This window comes from Malaclemys terrapin, chromosome 2 (assembly GCF_027887155.1).
Source record: "Malaclemys terrapin pileata isolate rMalTer1 chromosome 2, rMalTer1.hap1, whole genome shotgun sequence".
Lineage (NCBI taxonomy): Eukaryota > Metazoa > Chordata > Testudines > Emydidae > Malaclemys > Malaclemys terrapin.
The window spans coordinates 65,099,111-65,124,475 of NC_071506.1; the positions used below are offsets into that span (position 1 = coordinate 65,099,111).

Consider the following 25,365-nt stretch of genomic DNA (forward strand, 5'->3'; position numbering starts at 1 on the left):
ACAAAATATTGTTTTTCATCTTTATCTCATCCTTTTTTAATTTCTATTTTTGTATGTTTTATAATGTACATAATATATTAATATAGTAGTACATGTAATTTATACATAAATATACATATATTGGGGGTGCGTGCTCAAAAATTTTTTACTGATAGGGGTGCACGATCAAAAAAGTTTGGAGACCACTGATTTAGATAATGGCATAGAGAGTACACTTATAAAGTTTGTGGACGATACCAAGCTGGGAGGGGTTGCAAGTGCTTTGGAGGATAGGATTACAATTCAAAATGAGCTGGACAAACTGGAGAAATGGTCTGAAGTAAACAGGATGAAATTCAATAAGGACAAATGCAAAGTACTCCACTTAGGAAGGAACAATCAGTTGCACACATACAAAATGAGAAATGACTGCCTAGGAAGGAGTACTGGGGAAGGGATCTGGGGTTATACTGGTTCACAAGCTAAATATGAGTCAACACTTGCAAAAACAAACAAAAAAAAACCAACAACAAAAACCCAAACATCATTCTGGGATGTATTTGCTGGAGTGTTGTAAGCAAGACATGAGAAGTAATTCTTCCGCTCTACTCCGTGCTGATTAGCCCTCAACTGGAATATTGTGTCCACTTCTTGGCGCCACATTTCAGGAAAGATGTGACCAATTTGGAGCAAGTCCAGAGAAGAGCAACAAAAATGATTAAAGGTCTAGAAAACATGACCTATGAGGGAAGATTGAAAACATTTAGGTTTGTTTAGTCTGGAGAAGAGAAAACTGAGAGAGGACATAAGTTTTCAAATACATAAAAGGTTGTTACAAGGAGGAGGGAAAAAAATTGTTCGTGTTAACTTCTGAGGACAGGACAAGAAGCAGTGGGGTTAAAGGGCAGCAAGGGAGGTTTAGGCTGGACATTAGGAAACATTTCTAAACTGTCAGGGTAGCTAAGCACTGGAGTAAATTGCCTAGGGAGGTCGTGGAATCTCCATCATTGGAAATTTTTAAGAGTAGGTTAGACAAACACCTGAAAGGGATGGTCTACTCTAGATAATACTTAGTTCTGCCTTGAGTGCAGGGGACTGGAGTAGATGACCTCTGCCAGTCCTACGATTCTATGAGTCTATATAAAATACTAATTATATTAAATATACAGTGAATTTTGGAGGAAACAAATGGCAAAAGCCAGATATAACAGCTATATACTATATATTTAATGTGAAATGAGCACATCCCATTCCTTATGCTAGGATTGTATTAATGACTAATAGAAGGACAAGGTGGGTGAAGTAATATCTTTTATTGGGCCAACTTTTCATTGGTGAAATAGACAAGTTCTTGAGAAGAAGAAGAGCTCTGTGGAGCTTGAAAGCTTCTCTCTCACCAGTACATGTTGGTCCAGTAAAAGATATTACCTCACCCACCTTGTCTCTCTCATAACCTGGGACTGACCCGGCTACAACAATACTGTCAGCATTCATGACTAATAGTCAGTTAAGGTAGCGTGGTTTCTTGTGGTTAAATTCTGGTTTTCCACAAAAAGCTTGAGTAGATATCCAACATAGGGTTGGAATCCTTCTTTCCAGTATTGGAGGCAGAAGATGCAGCAGCTGCTATCACATCCAGCTGTGCCCAGCAGAAGTTTATGGCCGATCTGCTAAAATTCTGGATCCATTGGTCTCTCCACTCTACTTCCTTTTCTGCTCAGAGCCATTGTCTGTGTTCCTGCAGGGAGAACAGCTGTGCAGCTCTGTGTGTCTCAGAAGCTTGTCTCTCACTCCAACGGAAGTTGATCTAATCAAAAATATTACCTCACTTGCCTTGTCTCTCTAATATCTTGGGGCCAACAGGGTCACAACTACACTGCCTACAGTTTGGCTTTACGGCAACACAGGGTATATCTGCATTTGGAACTGGGTGTATGCTTCCCAGCTTGAGGAGACATATTTGCATTAGCTGTCATCGAGCTAGCATGCTAAAGATAGAGTGTATTGAGCTGGGAATCACACCGTGAGATCCAAGTGTAGGCGCAGAGTCAGAGGGCTGCGGTGTCTCCCTGTGCAGTTTCTACTTTCCAGCAGATCGTGGCATTTTGGGTATTTCATGTAGCGCTGTGCAAAAAATTTTGACCAAAACTTTTTTCTGTAAAAAATGCAAGTTTAAGAACACCAAAATGTTTGTTGTTTGTGTTGGTTTTGCCAAATTGATAGTTTTGAGGGGGAAAAAAACTGGAAAAAAAATCAAAATGCTCTGCTTTGATATTTTTAAAATGAAACCTATTGATTTTGTTGGTTTGAAATAATTTTTTTTATTTAGAAATTTCCTTTTATATTTAAAAAAGCTCAAAATTGAAAAGAACTAAAACATTTGTTATTTGCCCAGCTCTAGCTTCATGTCAATGGAGGGCTCATAAAGATTTGGACCAGAGTTCACAAAGGTGAATACTGAAGTAAAATCCATCATTTAGTACAATATTTTTTAGAGAATAATTGCAATCTAAAATTAAGTAGATGGTATGTATGCAGAATTAATTAAGTCTTACTTTGAAGGTTGATTCATTTCTGGTAATGGTTAATGGGTTTGCAAGAGAGCACAAAGAAGTTTACAATGTTTGGCAGTAAATCTGGCCTTCAGATACATAGCTGGCTTCAGTCAACATAATTACGACTTGATTACACCCTTATGACGTTATTACCTGTGGTAGTATCCACTGAAAGTTGGGAAAGTTATGTTAGGTATCCCTGTGAGTGTGGGAAATTATAAGTGCCTCTGTGCTTGTTAGGAGGGTTTTTGGCAATATGTAATGATCCAAGGAGGTGAATTATTGTCAAGCAACTTTGCTTTAAAGTATTTGAAGATCAATACAAGGTTTAAGAAACGATTCATGTCAAACTTCCCCTGGACACATAATATTAGTTTTGTGGGAGTGAATATATATTATAAAACAAATATACGGATCAGCCCTCTGAAACGTTACAGCCTAATTTGAACTGCAGCCATGTGCCAAGTCTTCTGGATTTTTTCTGTTTCAAGAAGTGGAGATAAATTTGGCCAACACTCTCTTGATTTGATCTGCTGAATTTTCTTTCTTTGTTTCATGAAAGACAGACAATTTTTTGTGCTAGTAATGCACAGAAGTGATTTGACTATGCAGCAAGCTAAGGTGCCGATATAACATGCACAAGAATTCGTCTGCTGTGTGACTCCAAAGACTTAAGTGGGGTCATAATAAGGATGATTTTTTTCCTATGGAGTTTAAAACTATTGTTTGAAATACTACAGAAATGTTTTCACATATGATCTAAAATAATTTATAGATTGCAGAAACAGATAGCTATGTTCCATTGTACTATTGTTTGCAGTCCCCTTCAAGTTTGCTTGGATATCAGTTTGCTTTTGTTGTCTTATTCAGCTAAAGGACATTTTTTACCACAGGAGACAGTGACTAATGTAGATTTTAGCTTTTCAATCTAACTGTAATGTGTTGTTTTAATATTTAGTTCAATCTGTATTTAGTCTGCATTACATATAGAAAGTGTGTTTCTGAGCATTACACTGAAAAGATTGGAGATTTCACTAAAAATCCCCTCCCTGCCCAAATGTATTTTTATGAACTATATTAACATTTTTGGGCTTTGTATACATTATAGAGATGTTTTCATTGATCAACTACTTAATTACCATTGATTCTTGGTGTGAGTTGATAATCTCATGGCACAGCCTGAGTAACAATTGTTAACAGCTGACTGATCAATTAACCATTTCAGTATTCATTACACTAAAAGAGCAAACTGATTACAGTTTGCACATTGATATGGCAGATTTAGATTAAACTGCAAATTACATAAATTAAGAATAATACAAATTTCAGTTTTATTTTCTTTATATGAAATATATGGGACATCTTGATTTTCTAGCATTATTACTGTAAATGTATATAAAAATGCTAAAATCATCACATTGACATTGGGGCACACACTGGGTGAATATTTAACATGGGGCGCACTCACTTGCTTTGGTCCTCTCAACATACGTGTTAACTTTATTAGTTTACCCCTGTTTTCAAGCCAGACATCAGATTAGTGTTTCTGTTAAAGTAAATTTAAGGCTCATAAAAATTGACAGCCATGGAAAGTGAATCCTTCTAGGTATCCACAGAACCACATGGCAACAGTGAAACAAACTTTCACGCACTGCCTCACTCATGTGCTTCAGCCACCCTGTTCTGGAGTGACCACTTGTAGAATTTAGAGCATAATTGAGTTCCAGGCCCATTCAGTCCTTCACCACTCTGCTAAGACATACAGCAGGTGCCGTCTGGAATAGTGATTTTTGTGATACGAATGTCTCTCTTCAAGGAACTTTTCTGGGCCTGTATCCATTTCTGGATCAGAAAACACCTGCTGATTGTGGCCTGATTTGACTGAGGCCTTTGGCTGGTAGTACAATACTACTACTAACAATAACTGAGGCCATGTCTACACTATGGGGACTGTAGCAGCTTAGCTACGGTTCCATACCTATGCTAACATAACCCCATAGAGTAGATGCAGACTACAGTGACAGAAGGGAGTGACAGTAGCTAGGTCTTAGGATCTAAAACGGGGGTTAGGTCAGCATAGCTGCATTGACAGGGTTGTGGATTCCCCCCACCCCCACCCCCAAAAAACTGTAGCTATGTCAGTCTAAGTTGTAAGTGTATGGCAGCCTGAGACCACCAACTCATTTCATATAGGCCACTGAAGAGGCATTATATAGCCGAAAATTTTAGCTTTTACTGACCTGAAGCTGAAAATATCTATAGCCCATTAGCAGTCTCTTTATCCATATATTGCTCCTTTTACATGAGTTCTATAATTATGTTAATGCATTGTAAAAATATTTCCGTACAGTTCCTAATTTTGTGGCCATTGCTGGGAAGCAGGATTTTAGTATGTAACTATAAATATTTTTCCATTTAAAATAGCAATGTTTTTACTTTATAATAAAATTTAGACATTGGAAAACTATCAGTAGATGGAATTTTAGAGTAACCATCTTTTCTTGTACTCATTTTACAACTTTAAACCTCTTAGGCTGTTTTGTACTCCAGAAATAGCCTCTCCTTGTAACAAATTCCTGATATACAGAAAATATATTTGTACAGTAAAACTGTGCTTGTTAAACTTAAACCAGATTTATTTCAAGAGAACAAATCTTCCTTTTAAAACAAAACAAAAAAAAAAAGATTTTAGTTTGCTAGGTAAACAATGCATTTACTGTGCTCATTTATCTACATTTTAGCATGAAATGACTGCAGTAAAAGCTTTGTTATCCGGCGTGTTGGGAGACTGGGAGTCCCAGAAAGTCAAAAATTCTGGTTAACTAAGAGGAAGGGAGTTTGGGTGCGAGAGGGGGCTCAAGCCTGGGGGGTGAGGCATGGGAGGGGGTGCGGGGCCTGGAGTCTGGGAGGGAGTTCGGGTGTGAGAGAGGGCTCAGGACTGTGGGTTGGGGTACAGAAGGGGTTTTGGGGTGCCAGATCTGGGCAGGGCTCAGCTTGGGCCGCTCCCCACAAGCGGTGACATGTCCCTGCTGCTCCTAGGTGGCGGCGTGGCCAGGCGGGACTGTGTGCTGCCTCCACCCACAGGCATCGCCCCCGCAGCTTCCAGTGGTTGTGGTCCATGGCTAATGGAAGTTGCAGGGCCAGCGTTTGGGGTGGAGCGGGGGTAGCACACGGAGCCCCCATGGCCATTCATCCTCCTAGGAGCAGCAGGAACATATCACTGCTTGTGGGGAGCCGCCCATGGGGCGCGCCACCCAGATCCAGCACCCCGAAATGCTCGTTTCTAGAGCTTTCTGGTTGGTAGAGCGCCAGATAACACAACTTTTACTATACTATGAAAATAGGGCCGAATCCTGGGAAAGAGCTCATTTTTATACAACTCTGAGTCCTGTTGAGTAGTACTTGTTTGCTTAGTCTCCCATTAAAGTCACTGGGCCTGATTCTGTTCATACAGTGGTGTAAATCTGGGAAATGCCAGTCAATTCAATGACATACACCAGTTTTACACCAATGCAGAGAGGAGAATCAGGTCCAATAAGACTACTCATGCAAATAAGTGGTCCTCAAAATGAATATAGGTTGAGAATCAAACCCACACTGAGTAATAGATCCATGCATTCATAATAATACACAGAAACGGATTAATAGATGAAAGACTCCTTTTAGGATTAGAGGGATAGATTCCTGAATCTTAACACAGAGTAAAATTGCTCTGCAGTTAGATGTCAGCTGATGCTGCAAGGTATGAAGAGGAATGGCAGACCCAACTAGTTGCTCCTCCTTGTGCTGTATTTGGACCAGTAGATTCATGATGTATACTGATTCACTGGGCATGTCTCCAGCCCATCACCATTTTCACTCCTGTCTTGACTGTTGCCTCCCCTGCCAGCACAGCAGAAATACAGTATTTTTGCTGCTTCAGAAGTCTTTTCAAAAGTTGCCTCATAATTAGTAAAATGAGATATCATTATATAATAAATCATATAATTGAGTAATATCAAATAATATTATATATTATCAAAGGGAAGGCCACATAGTTTCAGGTTTTGCCTATAGGAGTTTCTAATTTTAAGACTTTTTGGTTTAAGTGTTACTGGTACTTTTGAAATGTGTGTCTGCTACAAAGCACACAATATGCACTCATTTAGAATCAGATACATTTCAAAGTAATTAAGTGATATTGCAGTGCAACACAAAGCTTTTTTGTAAGTTGAAGTAAATGGTAAAGCAACCCAGTGTAAGAAGAACAAAAAAGAATTTCAACAAATGTTTCTCAACAAATACAAAAGAGGTTTTGGACTTCTCTAGGTTCATCCAGCCAGAAAGGTTAGAAACTAGTGTTCATTTTCTTTTTGTTCTTCCTGTAGTGGACTTACTAAGAATTCTTTTAACAAAATATTTCAAAATATTCCTGTTTCTTGCTTTACCTTCTGAAAACATTATGGCTTAAATTATTTTTAGCATGTGGCTATGTCCTTTTTCTGTGCATTAATTTATAATAAACATCATTTGAGGTTGTTATCAGTCTGCCTAAACTATTTGACAGAAATGCAGACAAGGTGGGTGAGGTGATTCTTGCTGAGAGAGGCAAGCTTTTGAGTCGCGCGGAGCTCTTCTTCAGGTTGAAAGATCATCTCTCACAGCAACAGAAGTTGGTCCAATAAAAGATATTACCGCACCCAACTTGTCTCTCTAATATCCTGGGACTGACATGGCTACAACTACGCTGCATACAAATAGTTAGGCAGACATTTTAAGCTCTTCTTAAATAGGGTTGCCAGTTTTCTTTTGGCAAAATGGAATGGACAGAGTTTTGACTTTATAGCTTGCCCATTTGCATTTCTTAACCTTGGCAAGTAAGAGAACCTGATCTCTCATTTAGACATCAAGGAGGTGAAATGCCCTCTCCAGTATTAGTACTCTGAAAATAAGGTGCAGCTATCAAATATTACATTTATTTTCTTTACACCTTCAAACCAGGCTTACATTGCTGTGGCTACAAGCATTGTGTAGAAATTATTTCAAAATCTAAAATTGACATTTTTTTTAGCAGGAGAAATTTGTGAAGAAACCTGTGTTACCACTATTACACAAACTATATAAATAAAAAGAACATGAGTACTTGTGGCACTTTAGAGACTAATAAATTTATTTGAGCATAAGCTTTCGTGGGCTACGGCCCACTTCATCAGATGCATAGAATGGAACATATAGTAAGACGATATATATACATACAGAGAACATGAAAAAGTGGAAGTAGCCATACCAACTGTAAGAGGCTAATTAATTAAGATGAGCTATTATCAGCAGGAGAAAAAAAACCTTTTGTAGTGATAATCAAGATGTGTCCATTTATTCTTTTGTCTAGAGACTGTCGGGTTTGGCCAATGTACATGGCAGAGGGGCATTGCTGGCACATGATGGCATGTATCACATTAGTAGATGTGCAGGTGAACGAGCCCCTGATGGCATGGCTAATGTGATTAGGTCCTATGATGATGTAATTTGAATAAATATGTGGACAGAGTTAGCATCGGGCTTTGTTGCAAGAATAGGTTCCTGGGTTAGTGTTTTTGTTGTGTTGTGTACAGACACCCCCCCCAACCTGAAGCAAATACTCACCAGCAACCACTCACCACCACACATATCTGACATCAGGAATCATAACATTCAAAAACCAGTAGGAGAACACTTCAGCCTCTCTGGTCACTCAGTAGACTTAAAGGTGACAATTTTGCAACAGAAAAGCTTCAAAAACAGACTCCACCGAGAAACTGCTGAGCTTGAACTAATATGCAAACTAGATACCATTAACTTGGGTTTGAATAGAGACTGGGAGTGTCTGGGTCATTACACATATTGAATCTATTTCCCCATGTTAAGTATCCTCACACCTTCTTGTCAACTGTCTGATTGGGCCATCTTGATTATCACTACAAAAGTTTTTTTTTCTCCTGCTGATAATAGCTCATCTTAATTAATTAGCCTCTTACAGTTGGCATGGCTACTTCCACTTTTTCATGTTCTCTGTATGTATATCTATCTATCTATCTATCTATCTATCTATCTATCTATCTATCTGTTCCATTCTATGCATCTGATGAAGTGGGCTGTAGCCCACGAAAGCTTATGCTCAAATAAATTTGTTAGTCTCTAAGGTGCCACAAGTACTCCTGTTCTTTTTGCGGATACAGACTAACACAGCTGCTACTGTGAAACAGATTAATAGTTAAATGTTCCAAAATAATCAAAAGAGAATTCCCTTCTTCAGAGTGTCTGTATAGGAAAGGAATATCTGAATGTATAGTTTTGTATAATTAACAATGACATAGTAATATTATTGGTTTACGTTTGTGTGAAATGTGTAGATGTTAAGAAGGAAGGTAAGTTATTTAGGGTAGTCCATCAAAAGTAAAAGAAAGAATAATAGGATGAAAAAGAGCAAAGGGAGATTTACCTTCTCTATACTTATAGGGTGAAATTTGCAGCCATGAGGGGTGGGCACTTAAGGTGGATTTGAACCATCTTTGCACCCTTCTATGCCAAGCTTGCTCCAGGAGCTGGAGTCTACCAAAAGTTAGAAAGACCTGGGAACCTGTCTAATATATGGTGGACTCTCTGCCCTGTTCCATGGGCCACAGCTGCCTGGAGTCTCCACAGCTTCCCTGACAAGCCCTGGCCAGCATGTTTCCTACACTAGGGCTTGTAAGGAGTCCTTGGAAGGCAGCATTACTGCTGACTTCCACAGTGCCTGCACCAAAGGAATCCTCCCTGGGCTGGAACCAGGGCGTTTAGGGCCTCTTTCCACCACTCTGGGCCTTTTTCTTGGCAGAAGGGGCCATATTCTCTAACAATATTATATTGGAAGGGAGATGAAATAATTTACTTGACTGGTCTTCTGTATCTATTTTCTATAATTCTACAATTATATCATATGCCCAAATAAGAAAATAAAATATCTAAGCTACTCTTTACTCCTGTTCTAGTAGCCCTTATGTATTTTCCAAGGATTGGTAGGCACAGAAATGTTTCTTACAAAGGTATCCTCCTTGAGACAATCCCTAAATTGGGTCTCACTAGGTACACTTTACAATGGATGGATGAAATATTGGCCAGTCTCTAAAGGCCAGGAAAGAGCATCAGGCTCAGAAGTACTTATCAATGAAATTATATAACGCTCTCTCTCAAAAAAGGGGGCTTTTCTCATCTGCCTAGGATGCAGGGGGCCTTCTGATCCCCCTCATAGGTGGTGGCTTCTGGCCACAATATAGATTTTATTTGAATGAAAAAAAATCCTCTGACACTTGCATATGGAATGCAGATAGTTCTGTTGTTTCTTCTGGTGTCTCAGAATTGCCTTTCTGCTTCTGGGAAGATGCACTTAAAAGCTACTTTTTCTAGCCAAAGTGGGACAGGCAGGCAATTGTGTATTTGAAGGAGAATGTAGTTGTAAGTTAACACAAGCAACTTTCACCTCTGCCAAATGTGTGTGATTGGCCATAAGCTACTTAAATTTTCAAATCTGTTAATTATTCACAGTTTTGGCATGAGTTGTTTTGCTGCACACAGTGAGTGGCTGTGATCCGTCTTTCTTGATAGCTATATTCAAAATTAAAGAATTTTTGTCTTCTGAAGCATGAGTGCCTTGGTATTTTTTCTTAGTTTTTACTCACAGTTGTTTATAATCCCTTGGAAGTTTGAAAATGAAATCTGTTAATTTAACCAGTTTTATTTTCTTACACTATATGTGTGAACTTGTTTGCTATCTAAGGGGTTGTTCATTAGTGCAACTGGGTTAGCAATAGGGTCATAAAAACTAGAAGTGCAATATTGTGTTTTGTGGGAAAAGTCACATATAAACAATTACATGGACTTTGGAAACAGAGAAAAGAAAATGGTTACCAACCAGGTTTTTAGTACAAAAATTAAATATTGTGGCATGAATCATTCACATAGTAATCTCAGATCTCAACCATACCTAGGCACAGCTGACTTGAGTTAAATGTAGAGTTGGACCCCTTACCTGGTTTGCCTTGCTGTTTGGGATAGACCTATAATGCGGTAGAGTTCTGCTGGTAGAGTTCTGAGGTAGAGTTCTGCTGGTGGTTGAGAAAATCACACGAGTCTATGAGCTAAACTACAGATGCCTCAACAGAGGTTAACTATCTACAACCTCTTTTTAAAGGACATCTAAAAAGTATAACAATGTATATTGGGCTGGACCTTGTGCCCTAGGACAAAGAAGACGGAGAGCTGCCCTAAAAGAACAATTAAGGGTTTCTCTGATGTCAGGAGTATCCTTGGTGGCAAAAAGCTGGCATAGCCAGTTCAATGCCACCCACTGTCCCTAGTCCTTAGGTATAGGGGTATTCCAGAGGTTTGCTAGGGGTGTGACTACAGGGGTGAAGTTTGAACAGCATGTGGTTCAGGGATCCATGCCCAGCAGAGTGATCTTTAGAGCTCTTGTCTAGCTGGCATAATTTAGAGCAGTCTTTTAGTTGTTCTGAATTACATAAGAGGTTGTTTCAGCCTCCATCTGTGCCGGGATCAGTTCCTATGGGTATTAACTCTGATCATCATAATCAAATTCTAATTTGGCTAATTATGTTCTACCTACCTAAAATTCTCCTTAGTAGTTTTAACTGAATAAAGTATTAATCACTTCCTGGCCTAAATTGTTCTCAGTAATGCTATGCATATTAAATCATTAATAATAATTAAAAAGAAGTACATTATCCTGAAATCCTTACTAAATAAAAACTCCAATTGACTAAATTGGGAGTTTTGCCCGAAAAAGATAGGAGGAAAGTCTTCAGGATTGGGCTATGTAGTCTGTAAAAATGGTTTGGAACCCTTCTGGAGGAAAGGTTTTTATAAATATAAGTTACTATCATTACTAATTTATTCAAATTTTAAATTTTGTTTTAAAGTACAGTAGTACTAGCCTTTCAGGAAACAGATCATATCAACAGAACTGACTGAAATTAGATACTAATTCATGTTATAGTTAATTCTTTTTTTAGTTAAATCTGCAATATTATTATTCCTTTTAAAAATATTCCAATTCATGTTTTGGCAGCAGGTCACAGAAAGAAATACAGTTTAAATTCCTTTAAAAGTCATCCACTCTTCACTCTTAACTAGCAGCAGTCCTTACTTTCAGAGGACTTTTCCCTGGGTCATACTTTTCTTATCAATATACCTCTTTCAGCACATCTGGTTATAGTTTTTCTAGGGAAAAAGCCATAATGGCTAAACTAACTAGGTAGATATGTATCAGAGGGGTAGCCGTGTTAGTCTGAATCTGTAAAAAGCAACAGAGGGTCCTGTGGCACCTTCTTTAAGACTAACAGAAGTATTGGGAGCATAAGCTTTCGTGGGTAAGAACCTCACTTCTTCAGATGCAAGACTTGTTAGTCTTAAAGGTGCCACAGGACCCTCTGTTGCTTTTTAGGTAGATATGCTCATTCAAGGGGTCTGAGCTAACAAATGAAAGTGGATACCAAATATGAGAGTCCTATTGGTGTAAAAGCCACCCAGTTGCTCTCACAGGTTTCAGATGGAGTTTATGGAATTGCCGTTGAGTCTGGGACTGGAAATGCAAAAGCCATCATCCTGGGAGATTTCAAAAGTTATGTGGATAACGAATTTGACATGTGGGCTCAGGATGTCGTATATTATGTGGAAACCATGGTCTCCTCTCAGGTCTTCTCTGGATCCAGCCACTCATCTGGACAGACCCAGCCTAGGTATAGAGTTCAAGGGTGTGGCATCTACTCTAATTATCATTTCTTAAAAAGCCAGAGTTTCCCATCCTCCCCTCTGGAAAATGGATCTTCCAGCATGAAGGTCTCATGGACCCTAGTAAGTGTTCAAAATGCCTGGGCACTGACAGTAAACATCACCCCAATCACAGACTCAGTTTGTGGACAATCCAATTTAACATTACAAGTCTTTATTCTTCACTACATTGACCCCCAGTCACTGCCTCCTGCTGCACACCTCCATAGAGTATGGATGAGTTGTGCCAGATGAAGCATGAAGGCAAGAAACAGTAAATCAAATGACACAAGAGCTACCAACAGTACAAGAAACTCTTACAAGCCTATGTTAGCTCTGTGAAAGAAACCAAGAGTTCCTTGTCCTCTGCCATAGAATCTGTGAATAGAGACCATTGGAACTACAGTAACTCCTCACTTAAAGTCATCCCAGTTAACGTTGTTTCGTTGCTGATCAATTGGGGAACATGCTCGTTTAAAGTTGTGCAATGTCCCTTATAATGTTGTTTGGCAGCTGCCTGCTTTGTCCACTTCTTGCAGAAAGAGCAGTCCATTGCAGCTAGCTGGTGAGGGCTTTGAACCAGGGTGGACCGGCAGCGCCCCCCATCAGCTCCCCGCTCCCCATAGTTCCCTGTGTGGCAGCCACCCAGTAGGCTATCAATTGCCGGCAGTTCAGCTGTCCCTCCCTGCACTGCCCTGTGCTGCTCCTGCCCTCTGCCTTGTAGCTACTCCCGAGAGCCTCTTGTCTGCTATGTGGGGGGGGCGGGGGCTAATATCAGGGTATTCCCCTTTCCCCTGCTCCTGCCCCCTGCCTATGCCATCTCCACAGAACAGGGGGGACACTACAGGACTCAGGACGGAGGGAGTTTGCTGGCAGAAGCTGCTGTCTCAACTTCCTGGTCTACTTAAATAGGCAATCTACTTAGAGTGGTTCAGCATCCTTAAAGGGGCAATGCACATCTCTCTCTCTCTCTCTCTCTCTCACACACACAAGGTGTGTGTCTCTGTCTCTGTCTGCCATGCTGTCTCCCCTCCCTCCATTCATGCTGCCTTGTAGAGTGTGAGGCTACATTAACAACAATGTGTTAGACCTGAGGGCTCAGCCGAGTTCTAGTTCGTCATATAGCAGTAAGGCATTCCCTGGGAAATATCCCACCCTCTGACTCCACCACCTCAACCAAGCTTCACAATCATCATTGCTGTGTACAGTATTAAATTGTTTGTTTAAAACTCATACTGTGTATACATATATATAATATAGTCTTTTGTCTGGTGAAAAAAATTTCCCTGGAACCTAACTACCCCATTTACATTCTTATGGGGAAATTGGATTTGTTTAACATCGGTTCGCTTAAAGTCGCATTTTTCAGGAACATAACTACAACATTAAGCGAAGAGTTACTGTATCGCATACATAGATTCAGAAATTTTAAGGCCAGAAGAGACCATTGTGATCATCTAGTCTGAAAGCATTCAGGGCTGTCCATGCTACCACATCTGAGATGGATTCAAGTCCCTTCTGAGTGTTGAAGGCTGAGAACAGCATTGACCAAATCATCAGCAACTCACTCTGAAAAGGGAATTTAGAAGTCGTCCTGAAACATGCAATAAATAAATAAATAAATAATAAAAAAGTACAGATGCTTTTTGTTACTTAAAAAGGCACAGATGCCAAAACTCTGTCATCTTGTTTCCAATATAGCCTTCCCGTGAAAAGTCATGGAGAACAAATGATGGATGAACATGATCTCCACCAGATCTGGCTACATAATTGACATGGTGTTGGCTGTACTAGGTGCAGACCCCCTCATGGCCAAACGGGTTGACCTCCATGTTTATACTTATAGATCTGTCAGTAGGCTTTGAAATACTTGACCACCAGGTGCTAGTGCCCTCCCTGCACCATGTAGCAGGTGTCAGCAGACAGCAAGCTGGTTCTACTCCTCCCTTTCAGACACATCTAAAGCATTTTGGTAGGCAAATGTTCTTCCACCACAAGAACTCTCACATGTGGAGTTCCAAATTGTTAGTCTTTTTTCCCTTCCTTTGTAAACTTCTACATCAGATCAGAGGAAGCAGGATACATGCACTAAAATGCTATTTGCGTAATGATACATTCAACTGTGTCTCATTCAAATGAAGAGCAGACTGTTTAGTCACCAAGATATCTTAAAGTAAAAGGCACCTGGTTAAAAGGCTGGTTACACAAGTTGAACCCAGTTCAGAGTGGAGGCAGGTAGGAAGTTCATAACATTTCAGAGAACTGGAATAATTCTTGACTAGCCCATCAAGGACATCTTCCTGCTGATTGTCAAAGTGGTGCACAGGCTTAGCTTTGCAGACAAGTTAAGTAGCCCTCTAACGGCCTGATTTTTCAGAAGTACTGATCACTCACAACCCCACTTGAAGGCAATGGGAACTGCAGATACTTAGCACTTCCTAAAATTAGGCCTTAGATGTGCAAGTAGAAGCAGTGACCAGAATATTCCTGCCTACATTTTGCAAGGAAACTGAGTACTCACCTGGACACTGATATTTGGGCTTTAGTGGCTTATTATGTTCATGCCAGACATATATTCCACTTAACTCTCTAGATGCTTAACTCCATGCCTCTTCTCTTGTTCATAAGCTGAATTCAGATAGTGTCTCCCACATTTTTAGCAGCAACAAAGCTCCAGTTGTAAAATCCAAATGAGAGTTTTGCCTACAATAAATAAATAAATTGCAGAATTCAGTATGATGGAGAGCCAGAAACTCCTGAGGTCTAGTCCGAGCTCTGCCAAAGTATATGTAGCCTTGCGTAGATTGCTTAAAATCTCTCTGTTTCTCTGTATCCCCATCTGATAATTATCTGGGGTTAATCCCGATTCCCTGGCCATGATGCAAGTTCTTTATTTGCAATTAACACTGGCTGAAGTGATCCCCTATGCTGTTCTGTTTGCCAGGGAATGCTGGAGAACAACTCTTCCAGCCTGTTGTCACCTACCCCAGAATGGCCACCATGCACAGGAAGGGATTGGGTGCTGTAGAGCTGGCTACACAAGTTTATCCCTCCAGGAGATTCCTCTACAACAGTAGAATCTCCACTTCCCTTTTTCAGGCTGCTGTAAATCCCCTCTGCACCACTGTAATTTAACCTGCCATGAGGGTGGAGCTGCCGGTTAGCTACTTTTTAATTAAAAAAAGCTAGGTTGCAAGTACTCGCAAAAAAATATTTTTTGCTTTCAATAGCATTTTCTTTTAAAGTAAATTCTTGACATTTTACAAAGTGATGCCATTTCCTTTCTTGTAGTCACATATTAAGGAGAGTAGATTTAAACAAGAAAACGGGGGAAAATACCAGAGTTTTAATCGATCAGATATATGATTGCATTATGACCTTTATAAAAAGTTAGTAAGTTGTATAGTTAGTTCAACATTTATGCACTAACTTTTTAAACATATGGTATTATAAAACATTTGAGATAAATGTTTTGATCTAATATGACTCATTGCTATTGTTTCACATGAAATACTTTTTTTTTTCATCATGAAGTCAGGGTCTGATATCTCTGTCACATGGGTTTTGACTACAGTTACCTAGGAACACTAGAGCAATTCTAAACATAAGAAAGATGAACTTCGACCTTTTTTGCAGCAGATGGAACATTTTGTGAGCAACTGGTCATGTGTAAATGTTAACTTGTTTGCCTTTCTTAGTAACTAACAAATGAACAACATATGCCTTTATTTTTCAGTTTTACAAAGGCTGGGAATAGATTTTATTAAAAATATGTTCTCTGGATGTTATGCAAAAGTACATTAAATATTATGTTCATTAAAATGTGGTAAAACTTGCTTGTATTGCCTTTGCAGCAACTGCACAGCATGTTTTAAAAATTAACATTAACAAACATTACTTATCTCTGTGGTTGTCAACATTTAATTAAGGAGGGCCTCTGAATTTTAGGATGCCACTGTTTGGATATATGTAATAAAAGGTTCAAATTTAAATGCTGTGCAATTAGTTTGTATGAAAAAATGACTTTTGTAGACCCTACAATAGACAGTTTAGAGAAATAACTGTTCTGTGTTTAAATTGTGCTCTTTAGTATTTTAAACAGATGGCAATGGCTTTCCTCTTGATTATAACTTTGAGGCATGCTTTACTAAATGGAATCAGCGGGGTTCATTAAGGTCCCATTTGATGTATCAGTATTATAAAAATACCATGTTAATTATCCTCAAACGTTGCAAGTTACCTCCATTTTCCTGCAATCAGAAGATGAGAGAAACCCTGTGAAGCAAATTAGTCCTAATTGAAAGAGGACTGATTAATATTTAAATAAGGCATTGTGTGAGGGATTCTGCCATGAAAAAAATAGGCTGAACATCTGAATTAATTGCATAGCAGGTTAAATTAAATTTCATATAATGGGTTGGAAGATGAGTTGGCACAGTGCTTTAGCAGGGAGCACAATGGCTGAAATACCAGTCTTTTCTTTCACTCTTGGCTGGATTCCATTGAGGTCCTTGTAGCCCTTACCTCTTTGTTGTCTCTCTTTCAATGCAAACAAAGGTACTAACAGAAAATTGCAACCATGTTTTAAAAAAATGTTAATCCTTTTTGGGAGACAGCACCTGTCTACATTTTCTCCATTTCTTTTCCACCTTGGCTGTAAAATTGGGAAACATTAGTATCTTATTCTTTGCCAGGTTTAATGAGGATTGATGTCATAAAATGCTAATGGCTGGAATATAGTTAGAATTGTGCTATTAGTGGGTTATCACTATCTGACATTTTCACTGCACAGGAGCATACATGTGGAGCCTGTTTAAAGTGATTGGGTTACTTAAGGGTCCCTGTTAGGGATATTTAATCCAACATAAATTACTTATGCACTTTGTTAGTGTTCAAAAGATGAGTGTCACGTTGTACATGTTGGCAGTTTTCCAGTCAAGAGCTGTTAATTACTGTACAACTAGTGAATACGTTTCGTGGCAATAGAAGCCAAAGGGGAAAAAACTATATCTATATTCCATCTAACTCAAAATGAATAGATGAGAGTGCAGAGAAAAAAACCAGACTGAAGTCTTTTTCACCCTTAGGAGTTACAATGCCATTTGTTTTCATTTTGAAAATAAAAACAAATGACAGTATGATACCCTGAGGGTGAAAGTACTTTAGCTTTAAAGAATCCCTGCCAAAAACAAGCTATTATCTATTTGTAGATAAGAAAAAAAGTATGTTCTCCAAAGCTTTAATTCAGAACCTTAAATCTTTATAAAGTTCAAGGTTTGCTAAGATACTATTTTCATAGCATATATAATATAAGTGATCACCAGGAAAATCGTGGTTAACTATGATACGTATTTCTTTAGGACATATAGTTTAGTGTGGTCAAATTGTCTTTACTGTCATTCTTACACCAGTAAAATAATATTCTTCTCAAAGCTTGGGCGAGTTTATTGTAGGAGAGGAACAGTAAAAAACAAGTGTTTTTTTATATATATAGTTCTATGGCCCAACCTTGGGAACTAGCCACAAGAAATGACTTTGAGAACACATTTTTAATGTATAAACTCATGGATTATGTAACTGTGCTATTGGAAAAAATGGATGATTGTTAGCAAAGTTACTGTCCAATGTACAAAAAAGAGCCTATTATTCCCTTGAGCTTTCCAAAATGGAAATAAGGGTAGAATATAGCTGTAAGTAATAATTTTATTTCACATTATTGAAGTGTTGCTTATGCAGTTGTCCACAGGATTCATAACTAGGATGTTCCATTTGCTTTCTATATTATTGAAAAAGCTAAAGGCATTATAGTTATGTAAACATGTCATTTCTCGATTGTATCATTTATAAAGCTGTAGAAAAGGTGGAGATCTAACCTTTAGATAGTAATCTGTCCTTCTGAGATGTTGCTATCAACTGAAAAATAAAGTTTGCTCTTCTTTTGAATATTTCTGTTAATGGAACCTACACAATCACGTCTGACTATGGCTATAGAATTCCCCTCCCTTCTCAGAGTTCACCAGATCCTGGATTTGGTGATCTTTGGGACGTACTAAAATACCTACCTGTCCTCTGAGGCCTTTTGTTTGTGATCTTAATGTTTGTTTTATATTATTGACATCATTAATATTTTTTGGTTATGTATATCTTTAAAAATAACCGAAACCTGCAAGTTGTGAACATAGCTAGTCTACATAACCAGGGGTTTCTGTCACCGTCCTTCACCCTTCCTCAGCCCTGGTGTTAATTTGTTACACTAATTTGTCAAACTTGGTGTTAATTTAGACTGCAGTTCTCCAGGACAGGGATTTACTCTTCCTTTGTGCTCGTACAGAATTTGGCATAATGGAGCCCCAATCTGATTGAGCCTCTAGAGGCTACAACAGTGAAAACAGATATTAATATGCTTTGTAATGTACTAATTACCAGATCCACAAAAGTACTTAGGCTCCTAAACCCCAGACTTAGGCACCTAAATATGAGAGTTAGGCACTTAAATCCCAGGTTTGGATCCCCGGTGATCTACAAAACTCCCTCTGAATCCTGAATTCACTCAGTGCCTATGTTTTCAGGGTAAAAGTTCCCTTGGCACCCAAGTTTCTGACTCTGCACGTGTGCGCTGCTGCTGCTCTCTAGGCATCAGGACTCCTCTCTCCTGCCCTAAGCCCCAGAGCTATTCACAAACCAGGGAAATGGGCATTCGGCCACCCAAGTGACCTGCAGGGCCCGATCCAGTAGGCGTGCTCAGAGGCTGCCTACCAGGATAGGCCCCATTCAGAATCTGGTTGAAGAAGATGGTGGTTTCACCCTATAACTAATCCAGTTGTTAACACAGTTACCTGGAACCTGAGAGACCCACGTTCAATTCCCCCTTCTCAGAGTGGTGGGGAAAGGATTTGAACAGGGGGCACCCACCTCTCTGGAGTTTGCTCTAAGCACTGAGCTATGGGCTAGTCCAGTGGTTCTCAAACTTTTTTACTGGTGACCCCTTTCACACAGCAAGCCTCTGAGTGTGACCCCCCCAATAAATTAAAAACACTTTTTAATATATTTAACATCATTATAAATGCTGGAGGCAAAGCGGGGTTTGGGGTGGAGGCTGGCAGCTCACGACCCCCCAGGTAATAACCTCGTGACCCCCTGAGGGGTTACGACCCCCAGTTTGAGAACCCCTGGGCTAGTCTAATGTGGTTGGGGCTCCTTACATTTCTCCCGTTGAAATTGTTCCACTGTGGATAAACAACAAAAGAGTGATTGGAGCAGGGGGACTCGACCCTGGGTCTTCCAATTCCCAGATGGGTGCCTTGTAACCATGGGCCTACAGAGTCATTCTCTCTCTCTCTTCTTCTCCCGCTCCCCCTCCCCGCAAATGAGTGTCCCGCTGTGGAGAAATACTTAAATTGTCATTAGGCCAGAAGGAAAGAAAAAGAGAGAGTGAGAATGATTCGGTAGCCAAGAATTCTGTATTGCAGTATTGTTCCTGTGATTTTCTAGGTGCTTAAAAATTAGGTGCCACAACTCTAAGCATTGCAACACCTAAGTTCTTTTGTGAATCCAGGCGTTAGAGCCTAGTGTAGGTAAAATGAACAAATGTGAATGAATAAATAAATTGGAGTTCAGTTTGATTATAGAAAGCAAAATGTGGTCTTTTATGTTTTTCATTGCAGTGTAGGATGTTAAGATTCACATATCTGCATATTTAAAAAGTCAACATTTATATATAATGTAGTACAATCAAATTAAACAGATATAACAAATATCAGTATCTCATTAATTAAAGAAATTATATGAATAAGAATCACTGTTCCAAGTCATAGCTATGGATCATTTGGGTGAACATGAGTATTAAATTAACTTCCTTTATTTGTAATGTCAGCTGATTTGCTTTTCAAAAAATTCTACTAAAGACATAATCGGGACATTTACATTACTGGCTTCTAATACAAAATCAATAGTGTCTGTAATTATCTTAAAATGACCTACTTTTACAAAATGTTTATTGATATGTTGCAGAAATTAGTGGTTATAGATGCATAGATTTATTCTGATAATTTTTGTGCTTCCTGTAAATGAATGTTGCTTCGGAGAAGCACTGTTGATTGAGGTTGTTGGTAAGGTTGAAGTTCCTCAAATAGCAGTTTCTGATGAAAACTTGTCATGCCAGTAGCAGTCTCGCTACGTATCACCCATCCCCTAATATTACCTTTTTGGTGAAGATTATTAGGTAGTCTTTGGTAAATCAACTGTGGGATCTCCAGATTGTTTCCTTCCCTTTCAGTTAGTCTCAGGCCTGTCTATGCTACGGAGAAAACACTGGACTTGAAGTAGCAGATGGTTGCGATTGGGATTTGGATGTGAGTGAGCTGACTGAGACTCATCATTGGCTGAGTGTTTGATCTATTCTTTCATAGCAGATCCTGTCCACAATAATTCATTCCTTTTGGACTTTCAAATTAGATTATTACAATGCACTCTACTGGAGCTACCTTGCAAGACCACTAGGCAGATGCATCTGGTACAGACTGAGACTGCCTTCTTGCTAGGTAGTATTAGCCAAAAGGAACCTGTTACATCAGTTCTCCGTGAACCGTCCTGACCCTTTTATTTCTGGTGCAATTCAGGTTATTCATACTGATTTATAAAGAACTATGTGGCAGTCTCTGGCTACATGAGAGGACATTTCTGAAGACTTTTTTTGATGCGTCATGTTTATGCAGTGGATTAACACAGTAAGTAGCCTTTCTCTTCTGGTTTTCAAATAGAGATGTTTTTTAACTACAAAATTAAGATAAAGAAACATATGAATTTGGTGGATTTGTTGTAGACCCTGGGTGTGGGAGTGTTTGCTCATGTTACTAAAACTAAGTTTGGATCAATCCAGTGCTAAAAACTATCATTTATACTTTTAGATTGGTTTTTTTTAAATTTACATATTTTAACAAAAAGTCAGACAATGCAAAACTTCAGGGGCCAAATCTTCACTCTGATTTATTTGACTGCTTTGCTTTGTCTCTGGCAATATGTAGTTGCCATTGCAGCAGGGTGTGACTTAAAGACACCTTACACCCTTCTCAACATTGACTACATGGTACACCAGCTCAGCTAGACATCTGGAACAAGGTTCTCCTAGTATTTTTAACTCACTCCTATTCAGATATAGAAGTTGGTTACATTTACTACCATAGTTAGTAATGAAAAATAAAAATAATAAAATCCAGCAGGTTCATCTGTGTTTTTTCAGTCATTTATTTTTTTAAATTAATATTTGTATTTTTTACCCCACACCTACCACTCCTCATTATTTACATGCAGATTTTACAGTGATTTTTTTCTTTTCTTTTAGTTATTGAGCTAAAGAGTCTTAATATGACTCAAACTGCTAAAGTGATTGTCTCTCAAACTTTCCAGAGACAGGGCTGAGACCCGGCATGGAAAAATTCAGACTAAATGAGAAATTTTCACAAAAGTTACGAGCATGTGAAAGCAGGGGCTTATAATGAAAGTTCCAGCATGTTTCACTCTTTGGAAATGAATGAATCACTTCACATATAATGAAAGCATGAATCACTTCATCCATCACAGAAGAATAGCAATCCTTGGGGTGAAATGTAGCAACTTATAATAGTGAATAACAATACTACACAATGTTTTAGGACAGGAAAGAAAGAATATTTTAAACTGAAACTACAGGGAGTTATTACACAGGTAAGTAGTAATTCCCAAACTGGAATTTTGCGAGCTCTTTGTTACAAGGTATGTCATACCTAGACCTGTACAGATGGGTTGGTTTGCATAGAATTAAGGAAGCCATTTCTTAATGTTTCAGTTCATTCCTTGAATTTCGCTTAGAGTTTCAAGTTCAAATGAAACTAAAACTCACAGATAAAGAGAGTCAGATTTGCCAAGGTTTTCCCTGGTCTTGCTTTTAGATACTGAAATATCACTGATCACAGATATGGTTTCCTATCGAAGTACTAGGTCCATAGGCTTCACCATAGGCTTTGACAAAAAATTCATGAATCAGGGCTAAGCTATTTATACTTAAACTCATTCCTCACTATCTATTTCCTGCCATTTACAATTTCAGAGAGAGCCCATTTCACAATTACATCATTTAAAAAAAATCTAAAAGTGAGTTAAGGATAATGTATAGTTTAAGTGGTGCAACGTGTATCTCGTATTTCAAGCATGCACCTAGGAAAAATACTCCCCATGTTGTACTGAATTTACTGATGCAGTTTGAATTTTTTCATGGCTCATAGGACTTTACACTATAACAAGGTTACAGGGTCTACCTTCTTTTTTGTGCCAGCGGACAAGAAAGCATCTGAACATATATGTTTCAACAGTCTTAAGAATTATGAACATTGCTCTTTTTAATGCATTTCAGAAGTTTTACTATACAGTTTAAATATAATGACAGTCTTTTCAAAGCCCTTTGATATCTAGAGCAGATGTGCCAATCTGTGAGCTATAAACATGCACATTTTTCAGTGTCGGAATAGTGATCTATAATTTATCAAGGAATATTTTGACTTTTATTTTCTATAGTATCTTCTTGTGACATTTTAATAATGGCAGCTTTTGTATCAAATTTCAGCTCCACTCTTAGGAGGCCATTCTCCAGAATTTATAGATCTCTATATTTACAGGGTATCCATATTTGTTTTTCTGTGTGCTACCAAAAATGGTAGCAACTGGCTCAAAAATCGGTGGTTGCTGCCAGAAACCACATTAGACCATACTTTATCATCCCAAACAGGTGGATACTTAGCAAATATTGAAATCCAAATTCCTACTAATATTAGCTGTTTTTCAATTGGTTTGTGTGGTCACTAGGCTACTTGTGCTTAGTAAACTTCTTCATGTTATTCTTTACAAAAGTAATCATTTATGCAAGAGCATCAGTCCCATACACACAAACAGGTCCCTGTCTTTGGCCATCTCGTTGTTTAATATAGTGTAGATGAACTAATGTGTATTATTAAATTACACTGTGGGTCAGATTCTCATTTATTTTAAGAACTTTTACACCACACTGGCAGTGTATAGTGGCCCAGAAGTGGTTGTAAATGTAATGATAGAAATATGTTACTGCACAAATCTCTGCAACTGTGATTGGGGTAGATGAATGGGTGCATGAGGGTGTCTGCGAGTGCAGGGATATATTGGTGGATGCGCAAGGTTCAAGTGGGTTGGTTCTGGGTCATCTGGTGGTTCAACAATAGGTAGATGGGTGAGTTCTGGAGGTTAAGAAGTCCGGGGGCAGCTAGCTGCTGGGTAGGGGTATCTGGGACTATTGTTCAGCCTCTTGCTGTTTGCCACTGTTGCCTTCTCCTTCCCCACTCAGATCCAGCAAGAGAATCAGAGAAAAGGTAAATATAGAGGCCTCCTGGCTGCCTGCAGAGAGGCATCAAAGGAGCCCCAGAGTCCAGGAGAGGCTGTTGCAGGCCCATCCCTGCAGCCCAGCTAGATGCATGAGGATTAGGCTGGGCTGCAGGACTGCATGACAGAGCTTGCAAATGAGTGAGTGTCATGCTAGATGTGTGAGACTTGGCCCAGCATAATTCCAGAATATCTCCATTAAAGCTAGTGGAATCACACAGGTATAAAACCTGTGTAAGTGATGGCAGATCCAGTCCTGATGTATCTATATCATCAGTCTGCAGTGAAGAGTGGTGGAATCATCACTACAAACTGTTGAAACAATCCAATACTCCCCTTCTCAAACAAGCTGTTAAGCCACAACGTAAAAATAACCTGTGGGAACATAAATCAAAACAATCTTGCCTCCATTATTGGGGTTGGGTGATGGTTCTGGACTGGGTGAGACTTTTTGGTTTGGAGTTTTACTATAAAATGATGGATGTATGAGAGACCATCGCAAAGTTCTTCTCTGGGAGAGTTTTCTAATAAAGATATGCGATGGTATTTTGTATTTCTGACCTGCATTTTCCACTATCTCCTCTTCTCTACTGACGGTTGAGTAGTAACCTGTGGTATCATTTTTTTGAGGCTGCGACTAGTTCTCAGATGCTAAGATGGCTGAGCTTTGGACATGGAATGCAATAAGTGGGAAGGCCTGTATGAACTAAAACTTGTTAAACAGCATATATAATTAATTGAATAACAAATATGGTTTGATTAAGTTTTGGGTTACACTGTCTTATGCTAACATACCCCAAGATTCAGGGTGCCTGGTTACAGGAAAGGAGTTAATAGTGCATGTGTTCCCAGAACCTGCAACTCTGCTTGAGTGTCCCAAGCTGCTCCCCAAATGAGCAGTGGTAGCTGGAGAGGTCGTGTTGCTAGGGTAGCAAGAGCTAATTCAAGACTTAACTCAGGCTGTCCTGGCTGCTAATGCTTCTATGGTGCATCAGTCACCATTTAAAAATCTCCTCTTCTGTCAGACCATGTTGAAACTAGAGAGCTTAGAGCGGCGCAGCTGTACCGTTGCAGCTGCACCGCTGTAAGATCTAGTCGCTCTATGCCGACGGGAGAGAGCTTCTCCTGCCAACATAGTGCTGGGCACACCATTGCTTATACCAGTGTAACTTATGTTGCTTGGGAGTTGGAATATTCACATCTCTGAGCGACCTAAGTTTTGCTGACATAAGTGGTAGTATAGACATAGCCTCAGAAGCTTGGGGAGGGGGGGAAGCAGTGCCAACACAACCTGCCCTCCTCCAATTTTGAACAGAACCTCCCTCCCTCCATGAATGGGGATAAACCAAGGCTATATCACTTAAACATTTGTTTTTATTTGTTGTTAGCACATATTTGGAAACTCCATTCTCCTCCAAAACCACAGAAACAAATCCATTATTGTTGAAGGGCATGGCACAGTGGAAATTCTGCTGCCCTTATCTAGCACAGAGAATTGTCTAAAACATTCATCGTAAACACATTTTTAAACCAAAGAACACAATACTGACCCTTTGTTAGTACACTCTTATTGATCTTTTAATAGGACTGTTGTGTACTTGAAGCCTCATAGCGAAATGTCTGAAATTTATTAAGTGTTTGATTTGGTTTCTTCCTTATTGTCAAGGTG

At 39.1% G+C, this 25,365-nt stretch overlaps 1 protein-coding gene across 3 annotated transcripts in view; it reads left to right on the forward strand.

Moving 5' to 3' along the window:
- The window catches only part of TOX (thymocyte selection associated high mobility group box), a 265,158-nt gene that overhangs the window by 46,840 nt on the left and 192,953 nt on the right, over positions 1-25,365 (forward strand). Inside the window, exon 1 of one of the 3 annotated variants that reach the window (XM_054021072.1) lies at positions 20,972-21,040. The exons of the other annotated variants lie outside the window; for them this stretch is intronic. Coding sequence (XP_053877047.1) covers positions 21,017-21,040 — 24 coding nt within the window. The 5' untranslated portion in view covers positions 20,972-21,016. Of the gene's footprint in view, positions 1-20,971; positions 21,041-25,365 lie in introns of those variants that run through there. 3 annotated transcript variants of the gene reach the window in all.